Genomic DNA, 16,646 nt, shown 5'->3' on the forward strand with positions numbered 1-16,646 from the left:
ATAAACAAGCTGAAAAACAAAAATCACATGATCATCTCACTAGATGCTGACAAAATCCAACACACCTTCTTGATAAAGGTCTTGGAGAGATCTGGGATAACAGGAACATACGTAAACAAAATAAAAGCTATATACAGTAAACCAACAGGCAACATCAAACTAAATGGACAGAAACTCAACGTAATTCCTCTAAAATCAGGAACAAGACAAGGCTGTCCACTCTCTCCATACCTTTTCAACATTGTACTTGAAGTTCTAGCTATTGACATATGACAACAAAAGGGGATCAAGGGGAAACAAATTGGGAAGGAAGAGGCCAAACTTTTACTGTTTGCAGATGATATCATAGTTTACATCAATGACCCAAAGAACTCTACCAGGGATATCTTACAGCTGATTAATACCTTCAGCAAAGTGGCAGGCTACAAGATCAACTCAAGAAAATCAGTAGCGCTACTATATACAGATGATAAAATGGCTGAGAAAGAAATCAGAGAAATATCACCCTTTACAATTGCCACAAACAACATAAAATACCTTGGGGTAACGTTAACCAAACAAGTGAAAGACCTGTATCACAAGAACTTTGAATCTTTAAAGAAAGAAATTAAAGAAGCCCTCAGAAAATGGAAAGATCTCCCATGCTCTTGGATAGGTAGGATCAATGTAGTAAAAATGACAATCCTGCCAAAAGCAATCTACAGATTCAATGCAATCCCCAGTAAAATCCCAGCACAATTCTTCACAGACCTTGAAAGAACAATAATCAATTTTGTATGGAAAAAAAAAGATCCAGGATAGCCAAAACAATCCTGTTCAACAAGGGAACATCCAGAGGCATCACCATCCCTGACTTCAAGCTCTATTATAGAGATAAGTCCTGAAAACAGTTTGTTATTGGCACAAAAATAGACAGGTAGACCAATGGAATCGAATTGAAAACACTGATATTAACCCATGCACGTATGAACATCTGCTCTTTGACAAAGAAGCTAAAAATATACAATGGAATAAAAAGCATCTTCAACAAATGGTGCTGACATAACTGGAGGCTGGCATATAGAAGAATGCGGATAGATCCATGTCTATCGCCATGCACAAAATTTCAAGTCCAAATGGATCAAAGACCTCAACATAAATCCAGCCACACTGAACCTATTAGAAGAGAAAGTGGGTGGTACCCTTGAAAGAATTGGTACAGGAGACAGCTTCCTGAACATAACATCACTAGCACAGACAGTGAGATCAACAACTAATAAACGGGACCTCCTGAAACTGAGAAGCTTCTGTAAGGCAAAGGACACAGTCAGCAAGACAGAAAGGCAGCCCACAGAATGGGAAAAAATGTTCACTAACCCCACTTCTGACAGAGGGTTGAACTCCAAAATTTACAAAAAACTCTAGAAGCAAACACCAAAGGATCCAATTAAAAAGTGGGCTGCAGAACTAAATAGAGAATTTTCAATAGAGGAGTCTAAAATGGCTGAGAGGCACTTGAGAAAGTGCTCAACATCCTTAGCCATCCAGGAAATGCAAATCAAATCTACTCTGAGATACCATCTCACTCCTGTCAGAATGGCTAAAATCAAAAACACCAATGACAATTTATGCTGGAGATAATGTGGTGAAAGGGGAACACTCCTCCATTGCTGATGGGAGTGCCAAATTGTTCAGCCACTTTGGAAATCAGTATGGAGATTCATCAGAAAAATGGGAATAAACCTACCACAAGACCCAGCAACCCAAAAGATGCCCATTCATACAACAAGGATGTCTGTTCCACTATGTTCATAGCAGCATTATTTGTAATAGCCAGAATTTGGAAGCAACCTAGATGCCCCTCAACCGAAGAGTAGATAGAGAAAATGTGTTACATTTACACAATGGAGTACTATTCAGCAGAAAAAAAAAACAAGGGAATCCTGAGATTTGCAAGCAAATGGATGACACTAGAAGAAACCATCCTGAGTGAGGTAACACACTCAGAAAAAGAGAAACATGCCATTTACTCTCTCATATATGGATTTTAGACATGGATCTGGGGAGTGCCAGCCTACAATCCCATGGCCAGAGAGTCTGGGAAAAAGAAGCTTCATTCAGTGGCTGATGGGAGAAGAGGCAGACTCCCATGGCTAAGCACTGAGCTGAACTCAAGAAAGCCAGTAACAGAGAGGGAGGACTGATAACCAAAGGGATTAAGACTGAGCTGGTTTAACCCCCAGAAACAGGTGACCTGACAAGGGTTAACTCTTGAATCCCAGGCATCAGCCTGGGAATCCAGCATGGGACTGATCAAGACTCCCTGAATGGGGATGTCATTGAGGAGGCCTAGATAATCTACTGAGCCTCGGGCAGTAGATCAGTATTCATCCCAAGTATACACATGGACTTTGGAATCCCATCCAACAATGTGAGATGCACTCTCACCCTGAACTCTTGGGGGAGGGTCTGGGCCCTGCCCTGGATGAAATGACAGACTGTGGACACCCCCTTGGAGGGCCTCACCCTCCCTGGGGAAATGAGGGGATATTGGGGGGAGGGCATGGGAGGAGGGGTGGGAAACGGAGAGGGACCTGGAACTGACTTGTGAAGCAACCTTGTTTCTAATCTAAATTTGAACTTAAAAATAAATAATAAAAAAAGAAGTTGGCACTGTAGGTATGTGTCGCTACATCCTGACTTCAGTGTAGTTTTTAACTTGCTTTTACCTGAAGGGAAAAAAATGTTAAGCACATTCTTAAATATATAAATAAGTACTGGTCATTTATATGGCTGCAGTTGATAACTGTTTGTTTACTTCATTTGCTCATTTATTGATTAGATAATGTGATTTGGAATACTTAATTTGGGATATTCTTACAGATTCTTGACAGCAATTCTTTGACACGTGCAGTTGTCAAATATTTTCTCCTAGTCTGTGGGCAATGTTTTCACTTAGGTAAGTATCAATTTCATTGTGTAAAATTTTTATAACTTCATGAAATCCCATTAGTCAGGCTTTGGTTTGTTTCCTGAGTAACTGGAGTCCTATTCAGAAAGTCTGTGTCTATGCTTATGTCTTGAAGGGTTTTGCCTATATTCTCTTGTAGCAACATCATCATTTAAGGTTTAACATTAAAGTCTGGTATATTTTGAGTTGATTTTTTTGTAATGTGAAAGATAAAGATCTAATTTCATTATTTATATGTGTAAATAAAGTTTATCTAGCACATTTTCTCTGAAGAATTGTCTGGTTTCCAGTGTATATTTTTATATACCACTGGTGAATTGGGTGGTTGTAGCTTTATGTACTTATTTTTGTGTAATCAATGGTGTCTATTGGTCTATGTGTCTATTATTGTGCCTATAACTCATTGATTTTGATACTGTGACTTTGTAGTTTAATATGAGATGCCTCTAGCATTGCTATTTTTGCTTAGGGTTGCTTTGGCTAGTCAGGATCATTTGTGATTTTATATGAATCTTGGGATTTTTCCTATGATCTCTGTAAAGAATGTCACTGGAGTTTTGATGGAAATTGCATTTTTTACAATACTATTTGTGCCACTATGAGTATGAGAAGTCTTTAATCTCATATGTTCTTCAGTTCTCAATTTCTTGAAGTTTTTGTTGCAGGGTTCTTTAAACTCTGTAGGAGGAAACAGTAAAACAAGATTCTTGGGGAGGGTGCTTATGCTGACTCGCAGGTTCATTCTGCTTATGGCGAGTACATATTGTCTTTATGCCATACAGCTGCTTTGAATGTTTTAGATAAGGTTTGTGAAACAGGAGAGATAATGCAACCCTATACCAAGGTAGTACATGGTCCAAGGGAAAGGTTCACTGAATTTTTAGATAGATTGTCCAGAACAATAGAAGTACAAGTAGCAAATCCAGAATCTAGGTGACTCCTTATAGATTCTTTGGCATATGAGAACGCAAATCGACAATGCAAGTAGGTACTTTGGCCATTAAAATAAGATCAGCGCCATTGGAGGAATGCGTCCTATATACAGCGAACCTTGAATGTAAAAGTCAGGATATGGGAGCTTGGGTAGGTGAAGATATTTCTACAGACTTGAGGAGGCACCAGGATGCCACATACCCTACCTGTGACGATATAGAGGCCTGGTAGGGGAGGCAATCTTCAAAAATTTTAACAGACATAAAGATGCCACGTGCTTTAACTGTGGTAAAATAGGACATCTGAGTAGGAACTGTAGACAATGCATTCCTAGAAATAATGCTTTTACCAGGAATGTATCAGACAGAAGGCCTCAGCCTCCTGGTCTCCTCAGGAGGTGTGGAAAGGTAAAACATTGGACCAAGGAATGCTGGTCAACTACAGATAGACAAGGTAGACCTTTACACCTGGGAAACTTAAACAGGGGCCTCAGGAAGGCCCGAAAACCAAGATTATCCGGTCATTCCCAGTGACACTGGAGGACAGCCTCTCCCAGGACAATTAGAAGATCCACTGCCCATTGTAAATAATACGGCATGGGATAATACATTAGCTCCAGAGGATGAATCAATTTTATCAGGAGGAAATATAAAACGTATATTTTGGCAAACTTCTATACAATATCATAGACCCAATTAAAGTAAATAATATGGTGATTAATGGCATTTTAGACACTTGAAGTGATGTCACCATCATAAATCAGAAGTCTTGGCCCCCAATTTGGTCTTTAAAAGAGGTTAACGTTCAATTTTTAGGGATTGGAACACTATCTCAAGTTAAACAGAGCATTCGATGGATTGACAATTTTGGGTCAGAAGGATAGAAAGGAAAGTTAAAGCCATATGTTGCAGATATTGCTATAAACCTCTGGGGTCATGATCTATTACAGCAATGGAATACGCAGATTAATATTCCTCCTGTATCAGTTAGGAATTATAGACAAGCTCTTGGTGGTAGAAAGAATATAGTAAGGTAATACAGAAAACAGATGCCAAATGTACAGACTGTACAGAAACAGAATGCTAATGCCAAACCTACAGAGCAACCAAAGCTCTACCCTTAAAAATGGCTAACAGATGAACCTGCCTGGGTGGGTCAATGGCCTATGTCATCTGAGAAGTTAGAGGCTTTGGAGAAGTTAGTTTGGTAACCGCTAGATGCTGGACTTATTGAGGAATCAACTAGTGCATGGAATTCACCTGTTTTTGTAGTCAAGAAGAAGCCTGGTAAGTGGAGAATGGTTACTGATCTTAGAGCCATCAACAAGGTAATTCAGCCTATGGGGTCTCTACAACCTAGGATGCCATTACCTTCTCTAATACATAAGGACTGGCCAATTATAGTTATAGATTTAAAAGATTGCTTCTTTACCATACTGTTACAAGAAAACGACAGAGTAAAGTCGCCTTCACAGTAGCTACCTATAATAATTCCCGACTGGTACAAATATTCCAGTAGAAAGTGCTACCTCAAGGTATGTTACATAGCCCAACTTTGTGTCAATATTTTGTGCATAAACCTCTAGAAATAATTCATAAAAAATGTCCACATTTGTTAATATATCATTATATGGATGACATATTAGTGTCTGATTCAAATAAGGATACTTTGGAAAAGATGTTTGAAGCAGTAAAGAAAACTTTGCCTCACTGGGGATTACAAATTGCCCCAGAAAAAATACAAAGAGGAGATTATATTAACTATTTAGATTATAAAATAGATTCTCAGAAAGTTAGACCACAGAAAGTACAGATCAGAAGAGATCCTTACCGGACTCTTAATAATCTTCAAAAACTATTAGGAGAAATCTCTCAATTACAGACAATTATCGGTGTAGAAAGGCATGATTTAAAACACCTGAAAATGGCTTTCAAAGGAGATAAAGACCTAAATAGCCCATGAGTACTATCAGCTGAGGCTGAAAAAGGATTAGAAAGGGTAGAAAAGAGAATATTAGAAGCACATGTGGACCGTGTGGATCCAAAACTGGAGTGTATTCTGGTTATTTTACCATCTAGAGAATACCCCTCAGGAATATTAATGCCAAGGGAAGATATCATACTAGAATGGGTATTCTGCCACATAAACAGGATAAAAAACTGAAAACATATATAGAAAAGATTTCCAATTTGATATTAAAAGGTAAGTTAAGGCTTCATCAACTGACTGGAAAAGACCCAGTTGAAATTATTGTACATTTAACTAATGAGGAAATTTCCTCCTTATGGAGGGATAATGAGTATTGGCAAATAGCTTGCAGTGACTTTTTGGGAACTATTAGTAATTACTATCCCAAAACAGAGAGAATCAAATTCATAAAGAAAACAATTTGGATTCTTCCTTGTATAGTGAGGCAAACACCTATTTCTGGAGTTCTTACCTTCTACATGGATGCAAACAAATCAGGTAAGACAGGGTATAAATCAGGAAATATAAGTAACATAGTTCAAAGCCCTTACAACTCCGTACAAAAGGCAGAGTTATATGCCATTATCATGGTACTTAAAGACTTAACATAGCCTCTCAATATAGTCATGGATTCTCAGTATACAGAGAGAGTTGTCTTGTACATTGAGACTGCAGAATTTGTTGCAAAATTAAACTCATTGTTTTTACAATTACAAGAAAGCATCAGAAACAGGACTCATCCTATATAAATAACACGCATCAGATTCTATACAGGTCTGCCAGGTCCTCTGGCACAAGACAATGATGAAATTAATTGTTTATTAATAGATAATGTGTTGGAAGCTTCAGAATTTCATAGGAAACACCATGTTAACAGCAAAGGTATAAAGAAGGATTTTTCTATCACCTGGCAATACACCAAAGAAATAGTAAGAAATTGCCCTACTTGCTCATTCTACAATCAAACTCTGTTACCAGCAGGTTGTAATCCTAAAGGTATTCGCAGAATAGAACTTTTGCAAATGGATGTATTTCACTTCCCAGAATTTGGCAGTTTGAAATATGTACACCATACCATAGACATGTTCTCAGGCTTCCAATGGGCTACTGCCCTCAGCTCTGAAAAGGCTGATTCTGTTATTACACCCCTCTTAGAGGTGATGGCTGTTATGGGTGTACCTAAATCAATAAAAACTGACAATGCTCCAGCATATGTCTCCAGTAAATTGGAACAATTTTTCAAATACTATAATATAAAGCATGTAACTTGCAATCCTACAGGACAAGCAGTGATTGAAAGATATAACCCAACCTTAAAAGAGATGCTTCATAAAGAGCCAAGGGGAACAAAGACCCCCAAACTCATGTTACATAATGCTTTATTAACGTTGAATTCTCTTAATGATGATGAAAAAGGACAAACTGCAGCAGAAAGACACTGGACTACAGAGAAGACATCTGAACTGAACCAACCAGTGTATTTTAAGGTTGTTATGACCTCAGATGTATTGCTTGTTCCACTTCCACAATGGACATTCTTTCACCTGAAACACTCATGAGCTTCGAGTCCAAGATGTTTTGTTCACCTCCATCTGCATATGTATCCATTCTTTTTAGCTGACAAGCTCATATTATAAATTCTTGGGCTTTAGATAAAAGCTATTTTTTCAAGGCCGTTTTGACCTATGAAAATTTCATGACAAACTGTTACCCTCATAAGGAAAGAGAATTGTTTGTGCAAACTTGTTTTAAATCTTACTTCTCAGAACCTATAACTATTCTATTGTGGTGAACTTATCCCACAAATTCATGAAAGGCCATTTACATGACTGATATTTGAGGTAATAACAATCGTAATCCAGGGAGAGTTATGTTATGGTTATGTTTCTTCTAAGCAAATGTAACGATCCTCTGTATTACTCACTACACAAACTCAATACAAGGTCACAAGAACATACATTGTTCTGATTATAATTACAAAATAAATTCCTACTTCTTTTATGGGGAAATTTTACCAGGGTTAATTTGGTTTAAAGGCAAGTATTAACTAACATGTCAGAGCTTTGTCAGAGCTTACGCTTAAAGTCATAACCAATGCATATTACTAGGCTTGCTTTTTAACTCCATGAAACTGTCCTATTCTTCCCCCAATGAAAAGCATTAAAACAACCAGAAGAGTTAACGTCTTATAAATTTAAATCATCTAGCATCAAAAACTATGAAAATTATCTTATTTTCTAAGCTTAATAGTCATTATTGAAATTGATTATATCCCCCTCTAATATAAAACACAACATATTTGAATGTATTTTTGTTAGCAATCTGTGTTCTCTGGCATTACCTATTGCTTGCTTTTCTGCATTTCTTTGATGAGTAAATATTCCAGGTATAAACTCATCATGTACTATTAAAGTCTTTCTTTGATTCAGAAATTTTTGTTTTTATTTTAAAGGGGTAGGGAAAGAAGTCAGCAGAAAGAAGGGAAAGAAGAAATAAAAGAAACAGAAGAGGAGAAAGTGAAATAGTGTATGACCTAGTTTTAATTATCACCAAAACTTCTCTCTTCACAAAATAACTCAGCTTTAGTATATTCAGTCTTTTTTTAGGTTAAGGTATTTGTTTATAATAGTCACAGTCAACCATATCTTGTGTATTATGTACTTTCTTATAAGAGTTGCAGTTGTTTTAATGATCATGTAAACCATAACTAACCCTCGCATTCACCCACAGATAATCTGGAATGTGACTTAGAGTCTGTTTTATTTACCTACATATATCAGTAGGTCTAAAAGTGTTTGTAAATATGTAGTTATAAGACTCATTGTCAATAACTATTGAGGAACAAAAGCTAGAGAGTATTCCATCTTAATTACAGACAGGAAACTAGAAAATAATTGAAAAATAAATATTCCACTTATGCTCTCACAGTAGAGAAAAAGCAGTCTTTGTCTATAAATCTACCTATCTATCTATCTATCTATCTATTTATCTATCATCTATCTATCTGTCTATCATTCATCTATATCATTTATCTATGCATCTGTCTACCTATGTATTTATGTATCTATATATCTGCCTCTCTATCATCTGTCTATCTACCATCTATCTCTCTATGTATCAATCATCTATCTACTTACCTACTGCCTATCAACACAGCATCTATCTTTCTGTCTGTCTCTCCCTCTCTCGGAATTATCTCTTTTACTCAGAGCCAAGAGATATATTCAGGTGACTAATCTCCAGCACAGGCTTTGAGAAATGTACTTTAAACTTCAGCCAAATCCACTGTTTTAATTACAGGAGACTCACTGGTTTAATAAACCCACTCCACAGCCTACTGCTTAAAGACTTTGACAGCAGGATTCTGACAGCCAGGTTCCAAATGGAAATGTTTCCATCAGCATCACCATATTCACTCCAGCAGACTTGCAGCTAAATTACAGTGGAGGCTGCAGAATGAGGCTATGGAGACTTTAATCAAGTGAAACCAGTTGAGTTTCTCTTTCAGTTCAGGCAGAGAGAAGTAGCCAGTTCAGTTATGGTTCACTTAATCAACCCTTGCCCAGAAGCAGTGTCCAATTTTCCTGGCCAAAAAAAGTTAAGAACCTAAAATGGAACATATGTAGCAAGAAGACATTAGCCCCTAAAAACAAAGTATAGACAAATTTTAGGTGAGAGTGTGTCAATCTCTTGATTGTGTAAGTTTTGGCTGACAAAAAGTGATTCACAGGGGATTACAGTTAAGATTACATGAATCTCAAAAGAGACTTTGAACTTTGGAGTTTTAAACATTGTTGAGAGTGTGATATACAATGGGGACTTTTTAAGTTGGACTAGATGCATTTTGTATTATGATATTGTTACAAACTTACGGGGACCAGGGAGTGGTATGTGGTAGTTTCAATATAATTAGCCCCTATAATCTCATAGGGAGATTAAGACATAAAATATATTTATAAACAACAATTTATAAATCTTAATTTAGATAAACTTAGACATCCCAACATTGATAAGCATGGTATTGTAAGCTAATAGGGACAGCATTTTCAACTGTGCTACCTGTGACAGCTAATTTTTTACATTAGCTAATTTTTATATAATGATTATGTAACTACATTTGCTTTAATTTTGCATATTGGAGGTTCTGATAATTGAGCTCAGATTTCTACACATGCGAGCATTCTTCTGCTTGGCAACAGACCCAGCTTTTCCAACAATTACTTTTTATTCCAGGGAAACTTTTTTTCCTTCTGTATTCCATAAGTATGGTAATGGTGAGAATTATTTTTATCCCCTGGAACATTCAAAATTATGTATAATTGCCCATTTTCAAAACCTGGTCATGTGGAGGAATTTATTCCTATTGAATGCCATTGTTTGCTATATGTTTATTTAAAGTTTCATGGCTACATGTATCTCCCACAGAAAAGTAACACTTTTCAGATGAGCAAGGAAGATTTGACCCTTACTGAAATGCTTCTATTGCATGATCTTGGTTCCAGTATTCAAACTCGCAGAAAGGATTATTAATTATCATGTTGTAACAGTCTATCTACCCCTTGAGGCTGTAATCTAATGATTTACATGTCTGAACCAATGATTATTAAGGCATTTAATGGTATTCCAAGTTCATGTTTAAAATGTGAACTGTGAATCATTACAGAAAAAGATTAAAAGAAAAAACGTCTGGTATGTAAAATATTACAATACTATTTATCATTATAAGCAAATATTTTCACCAATTTCTCAGTTGTTTTGATTTCTATCATGGAATGTTGTTCAGCCACTCATACCTGGAATTTAGTTGAGGAAGAAAGAAATGATGTGAATATCACCAAACATTTAAAAGTAAAAACCTTTAACTATGGAAATACTTTTTCTACCATCTGAATGCACTAAAAAATGTGTACCTCTTCAAAATGAAAGTGAAAAGGAGGAAGTGGGAGGAGAAGGAGGAGTAGGAGGGGAAAAATGAAGAACAAGGGGAGGAAGAGGAGGAGAAGAAGGAAAAGGAAGTGGACAGGAGCAGGAGGAGCCATGAGAGGTAGAGACACAGGAGCAGCAGCACAAAATGAAACTGTACCTTTAGTTTGTATTTTCTTCTCAGGTTTCTCCTGCTTTTCAGCCTTTTCTTTGTGGATTTCTACAGAAACATAAAATATACAGTTTAAAATCTTGAAAAGTTATAACATTTAAACCAGACCAGTGACCTAAACTTTTGAATTTCACAACAAAATAGAAAAATTTCTAACAAGCATATCTTAATCCCAATGATGGGAGGAGAAAGACCATGCATCCAAATCACTATGGTCAAATTAATTAAAGCAACCTGTTTTTACTCATGTACATGGGCTGCCTCCCTTTAAAGCAGGGTTGGAAAGGCCAGAACTGGAATTGAGGAAAACATGCCTTGTTTTGTTTTTGTTTTTTGTTTGTTTGTTTGTTTGTTTGTTTTTTATAGCTAAGGAGTAGGAAGTTTCTAAATAGGAGATTTGGCATGCAAAATAGCCAGAGTTACAGGAGCAGAACATAAACATAACAGGTTAGTCATAACAACAAAGGTAATGGTGCAAGATGGTTTTGAAACAAAGGATGGTTGCCATTTTCTGCAACAGGAAGTACAGACTCATTTGTGACTAAGATGTACAGGTGGTACATGGTTCAATCCTTAAGAAACAGTTAATCATAAACAAGAATGAGCCTAGTTTGTCTTTGCCATACAATGGCTTACAAGCCCAAGATAGAGGCAGGTGCTTCACTACTTACTGAGGTCTGAAAGAGGCTTGTTAAAAATTGCCACATAAAACTGCTTCTTTATGGAAATAAAGGAAAAGTGGAACTGTCTCAAAATCAGTCATCTAAAGAGTGAGAATTCACACTGACAGAGATGCTTGTCACCAGTTCCAGAAAATGATCACAATCTCTGATTGTGTTTAAGTTTAATTACTTTCGATTCAAGCATAGAATCTCTAGTATGTACTTCATTTTGATTTTAAGGAAGACTTAGCTTTTTCATATTTAATTAAGAACTTCTGAAGTGAACTGTAGCCATTAACTAGGAATACATTCTAGAATTATCAACTCCAAAATACATCTGTGAGTGGCATCTAACATTGTATTTAAACAACAATTATGCCAACTATATATGGTACATTCCATAGTTAGCTGAACTTTTTCTAAATATCAGATTTTCACAAGTTTATTCAACTTGCAGGAAGCTTCATCATAATATATATGTGTATTACCATATATTATGGCAGTATTATATATTTATTGCCAAACCTTAGAAAATGAAGTTAATTCTGAATTCACAGTTAATTTGGAGAGAAGAAAATTTGAAATGAAGATTTAAAAAGAGTTATTGCTACCTCCAAAAGATTACTCATTCTTAAATATGTGTTTTCTTTAAAAATGCCAATGATGTCTGTTTGACTTGTTTATTTGGCAGCTGGTCTGACATGACAGTAATTACTGTATATATTTAAAATTGTCATCTGCTAATTTGCATTTTCATCTTTGTTATATTTTAGAAGTCGACTGTAGTTTGGTTTTTTTGTTGTTGTTTTTTCTATTTTTGCTTTTTGGCAGGCCCACTCCCCATCTCCGAAATAAACACACAGAGGCATATTCTTACTTATGAATGCCAGCCTTAGCTTGACTTGTTTCTAGCCAGCTTTTCTTAAGTTACCCCATCTACTTTTTGCCTCTTGGTTTTTATCTTTCTCTATTATATAATCCTCTCTTTACTTCTTACTCTGTGGCATTCTGTGTAGCTGGGTGGCTGGCGCCCCACATCCTCCCCTCCTTCTCCATTTCTCACTCCCTCATTTTCTTCTCAGATGTCTTCTTCCTATTTATTCTCTCTGTCTTCCAGCCCCACATGTCCTTTCTCCTGCCTGTCTATTGGCCATTCGGCTCTTTATTAGACCAGTCATGTATTTTGGGTAGGCAAAGTAACACAGCCACACAGAGTTAAACAAATGCATCATAAAAGAATGCAACACATCTTTGCATAATTCAATAAATACTCCACAGCATAAAAGAATGTAACACATTTTTAACTAATATTCCACAACAGTCTACTATCTCCAGACAAATCATTCAAAAACCCTCAATATCCTGTGAAAAGACAGCGGATGGCATGCATTATTCTTCTAAGTAGATATGCACAACTATGAAGGTGTTCCCTCAACTACTACCCTTAATCAATCATTTTAGTATGCACAGTGCCATTTGTCCACTGTCATCTCATTGCGACTTTGAGTATGGTCAGACAGTGCTGATGACACTACATGTTCATTCTTATCTGTGGGGAAAAGTCTGCAGGACCAGGACGGAATCAAAGAGCATTTCTTTCTTCCTGGCTTTCACAATACTGTTTATTTCCTTAATGCCCCCACCTTAAAGTCCATGGGAAGGTTTCTCAGCTTAGCACTGTGATTTTCTTAGATTGGGTGAATATGATATAGTAATGCTATGGGGAGATTCTGTGAATTCAAGAATATTTAGCAGCATCCCTGGCATCTATCTAATTGATACTAGTAGGGCCATAAAGATTTTTTAATTGTAACAATGAAAAGTGACAGCTAATTTTTACATTAGCTTGTTTTTAATATATTAAATATATAGCTACATTTGCTTTGTTTAATTTTGCATAAAGGAGTTCCGGTAATTGACCTCAGATTTCTGTACATGATATGCAAGCATTCTTATTCTTGGCAACATACCCAAATTTTCCAACAATTAATTTTTATTCCAGGGAAATTATTTTATATTTTTCTCTGTATCCCATGAGAATGAGAATGATGAGAATTTTTTAATCCCCTGGTATGTATAACTGCTCATTGCAAATGAGCCTGTTGAATGCAAATGTTTCCTGTCACACAAAATGAACCCCCATTGAGAATCTCTGCTCTAAATATACATAATTAGCATCAACTACAAGTATTAAATACATCATCACTGTTTCGACTTCATTGATAGACATCTGTACATACTTGTGTGGCAAGTCCAAATTAATACAATTTATAAGAATGAAGTGGATGAATATTTAATTTAAAAAATAAAGTATCTCTTTAATGAAGTTTATATTAATCACATTTTATAAGGATGCCAGTTGGGGTCTACCACCTGTGACTATTTTAATGGTCCAATTTTGGTAGCTTACTGTATGAAATTATGTGAATAAACACTGAGTTTTTGGAAGTTGTCGTAAATTTTATTAAAACCATCCATAATCAGAAAATCTTAAGATGATTCTGAGTAGTTTGAGTGAGTTTTCCAGGTCTCACAACACTAGTATCACTGCCAGTGGCTATCAGCTGTCAGGAGATCCGCCAAAGCCTCTATAGACTATGCCAATCTGTCTCCTTACACTTTAGCCAGGAAATTGTGGCCATGCAGGCTCTTGTTTATTGAGTGATAACACGTTACCAATTTAGATTTCACAAACACATCTTTCTCACAGGTCTACTGGAGAACTCTGGGAAGAGACCTGAGTTTTCCTGGAAAGGACTCAATCCTGCCTGTGACTTTTCTTCCTTATTCTCCACAAACACAAGCAGATCCTTGAGAAAAAATCTCTTGACACTTAAATGGTTCTTCATAATCTTCTTATTGGCTTTCTTTATTTGAGCTCTGAATGAGATATTGGATTAAACACTGTTAAATTAATTTGTAGATTTCCCTATTTACTTTCAGAATTTGGCTAGCTAGATGTGTCTAAATGGTACAGGTGGGTCACATTATAGCTGTACAAGATCATGCTTCTCAGATCCTTAGTGGGAAAGGGTCCAGTTTTAAATCTTAGAGCAATCACAGAGGAAAAATCTCTCAAATGAACTGATTAAAAATAAATTTGAACTTCTTCCAAGTCAACTTCCTCTCTTTGTCTTACTCAAAACAATTGAAGCTATGCAGGAGCTTGGAACTTAGTATAACTCAAGTCACTAAAACAAGTGAAATACCAAATACTTGAAATATTCTTCAAATAGGTAAAAGAAGTCATTACAAGAGATGTTTTCTATTCCTACATGGCATTAGTGTGAAACAGACATGGGATGAGATTTTTAAAATTAAAATCTTCCTTAAATGTTATGCTAATTTTGATACGAAAAGCTAGAAATTTATTGTTGACATTTTATTACCCTTTAGAGGAGTGTATCTACGTGAGGAGTGCGTGTGGACATTCTGGAAGAGGAAATTTGGGAACCCACATAGAAAGAATGGAAGCTGAGTTAGACGCTTCTGCAGGGTTTGATGCTGAGAGCCATCTGCCTGAATAAATATATTCAATATTTCTTGACTAAGGTAAATTTGGGGACATATATTATGTGGGATAACAGTTCCTAATACTGGATATGCCATCCTGGTATATAACAGTCTTCCCCATAAAGTGGGTAGACGTTTGTTTACCTCAGATGGGATTAAAGAACCAGTATGAAAAACTTCTCTGTGTTTTTAGCCATATGTGGCTTTATAAATTGAATTAATGTATAACCTTTAGAGAAATTAACTATCTCCCATCATAGAGAAAAAGTATGTAGACTTATCTCAAAAACTAAAGTTAAAGGGCACCAATCAGGACCTACTGACAGGAAATAAGCTTGCTTAGTATTTTGTATCTCATTCTTTCTGAGACACGAATGGAGTAGTACTCAGGCATAAAGAAAAATGAAGCCCCATCATTTGCTGCAAAATGAGTGAACAAGAAAGATACTGTGCTAAGTGAAATAATTCATTCACTGGAGGCTGAGTATTGTTGTCCAATCTCATTTCTTGTGAAATGAAACTTTAATCTGAGTAGGGTAGATATTACTAAGAATTCGGGATGGTGCTAGGATAAGGAAAAAAATGGACACGTGCAGTTTATGTTTGCTGCATGAATGCATGAAAAGGTTATACTGAACTCCATTAAGATGCATTAATTCTTTTCTTAAAAAATACTACTCAAGTATCAGGAAGGAATGAAAACAAATACACTTTTTCCAATCTTCCTTAAGGAGTTAACTTAAAGCAGAAAGCATGTGCTTGCAGGTTGATGCACTTGACTTACTTAAGAAAAACAATATAATTAAATTTGAAGTAAAAATCCTCTGAGGGGGGAAACTAGCAACATTTTAAAAAGAATACATGTTTAGTATTTACTCTTTCTAATCCTGTACTCCGTCTTACATAAATGAAAAGAATCCCATGGATACAGCAGGTCCACCCGAATTTCTTGCAAGATGTTAAAGGGCACGTATGATAAAATCTCTTCAGCTCGGTGTAAAGATGGACACCGATGACTGTCTCAGTCAGATTTTCTTCTTTTCTTGTGGAACATCATCAACTAAATTTGGGATTTCAAATTCAATTAAAACTTCTAGCGTATTTTAAAAGGCATCCCCACACAGTGCAGCTACATTAGTATTGGTCTACATATACGTATGTTTCTTTACTCACAGAGGTTGAAGATGGGTTTCTTGTGACCTAAACATCTCTCTGCCACTTTATTGCTGTGCTGCGTCCTCCCTGGGGATTGGGTCACAACACTAGTATCACTGCCGGTGGCTATCAGCTGTCAGGAGATCCGCCGAAGCCTCTATAGACTGTGCCAATCTGTCCCCTTAAACTTTAGCCAGGAAATTATGGCCATGCAGGCTCTTGTTTATTGAGTGATAACATGTTACCAATTTAGATTTCACAAACACATCTTTCTCACAGGTGCTGTCTGATTCATTACCTTGAATTGCACTTGCCAGCCAAGAACTATTTGTAGAATACTAGAAAATTCAATTTAAAAGATTCAAGGCAT

At 36.3% G+C, this 16,646-nt stretch overlaps 1 protein-coding gene across 1 annotated transcript in view; it reads right to left on the bottom strand.

The window, feature by feature from the left end:
* The window catches only part of Trdn (triadin), a 372,838-nt gene that overhangs the window by 258,320 nt on the left and 97,872 nt on the right, over positions 1–16,646 (bottom strand). The window contains exon 5 of the mRNA XM_040758270.1: positions 10,935–10,994. Within this exon, the coding sequence (XP_040614204.1) occupies positions 10,935–10,994 (60 nt within the window). The remainder of the gene's footprint in view (positions 1–10,934; positions 10,995–16,646) is intronic.

Source organism: Mesocricetus auratus, unplaced genomic scaffold (assembly GCF_017639785.1).
Source record: "Mesocricetus auratus isolate SY011 unplaced genomic scaffold, BCM_Maur_2.0 Super-Scaffold_100018, whole genome shotgun sequence".
Lineage (NCBI taxonomy): Eukaryota > Metazoa > Chordata > Mammalia > Rodentia > Cricetidae > Mesocricetus > Mesocricetus auratus.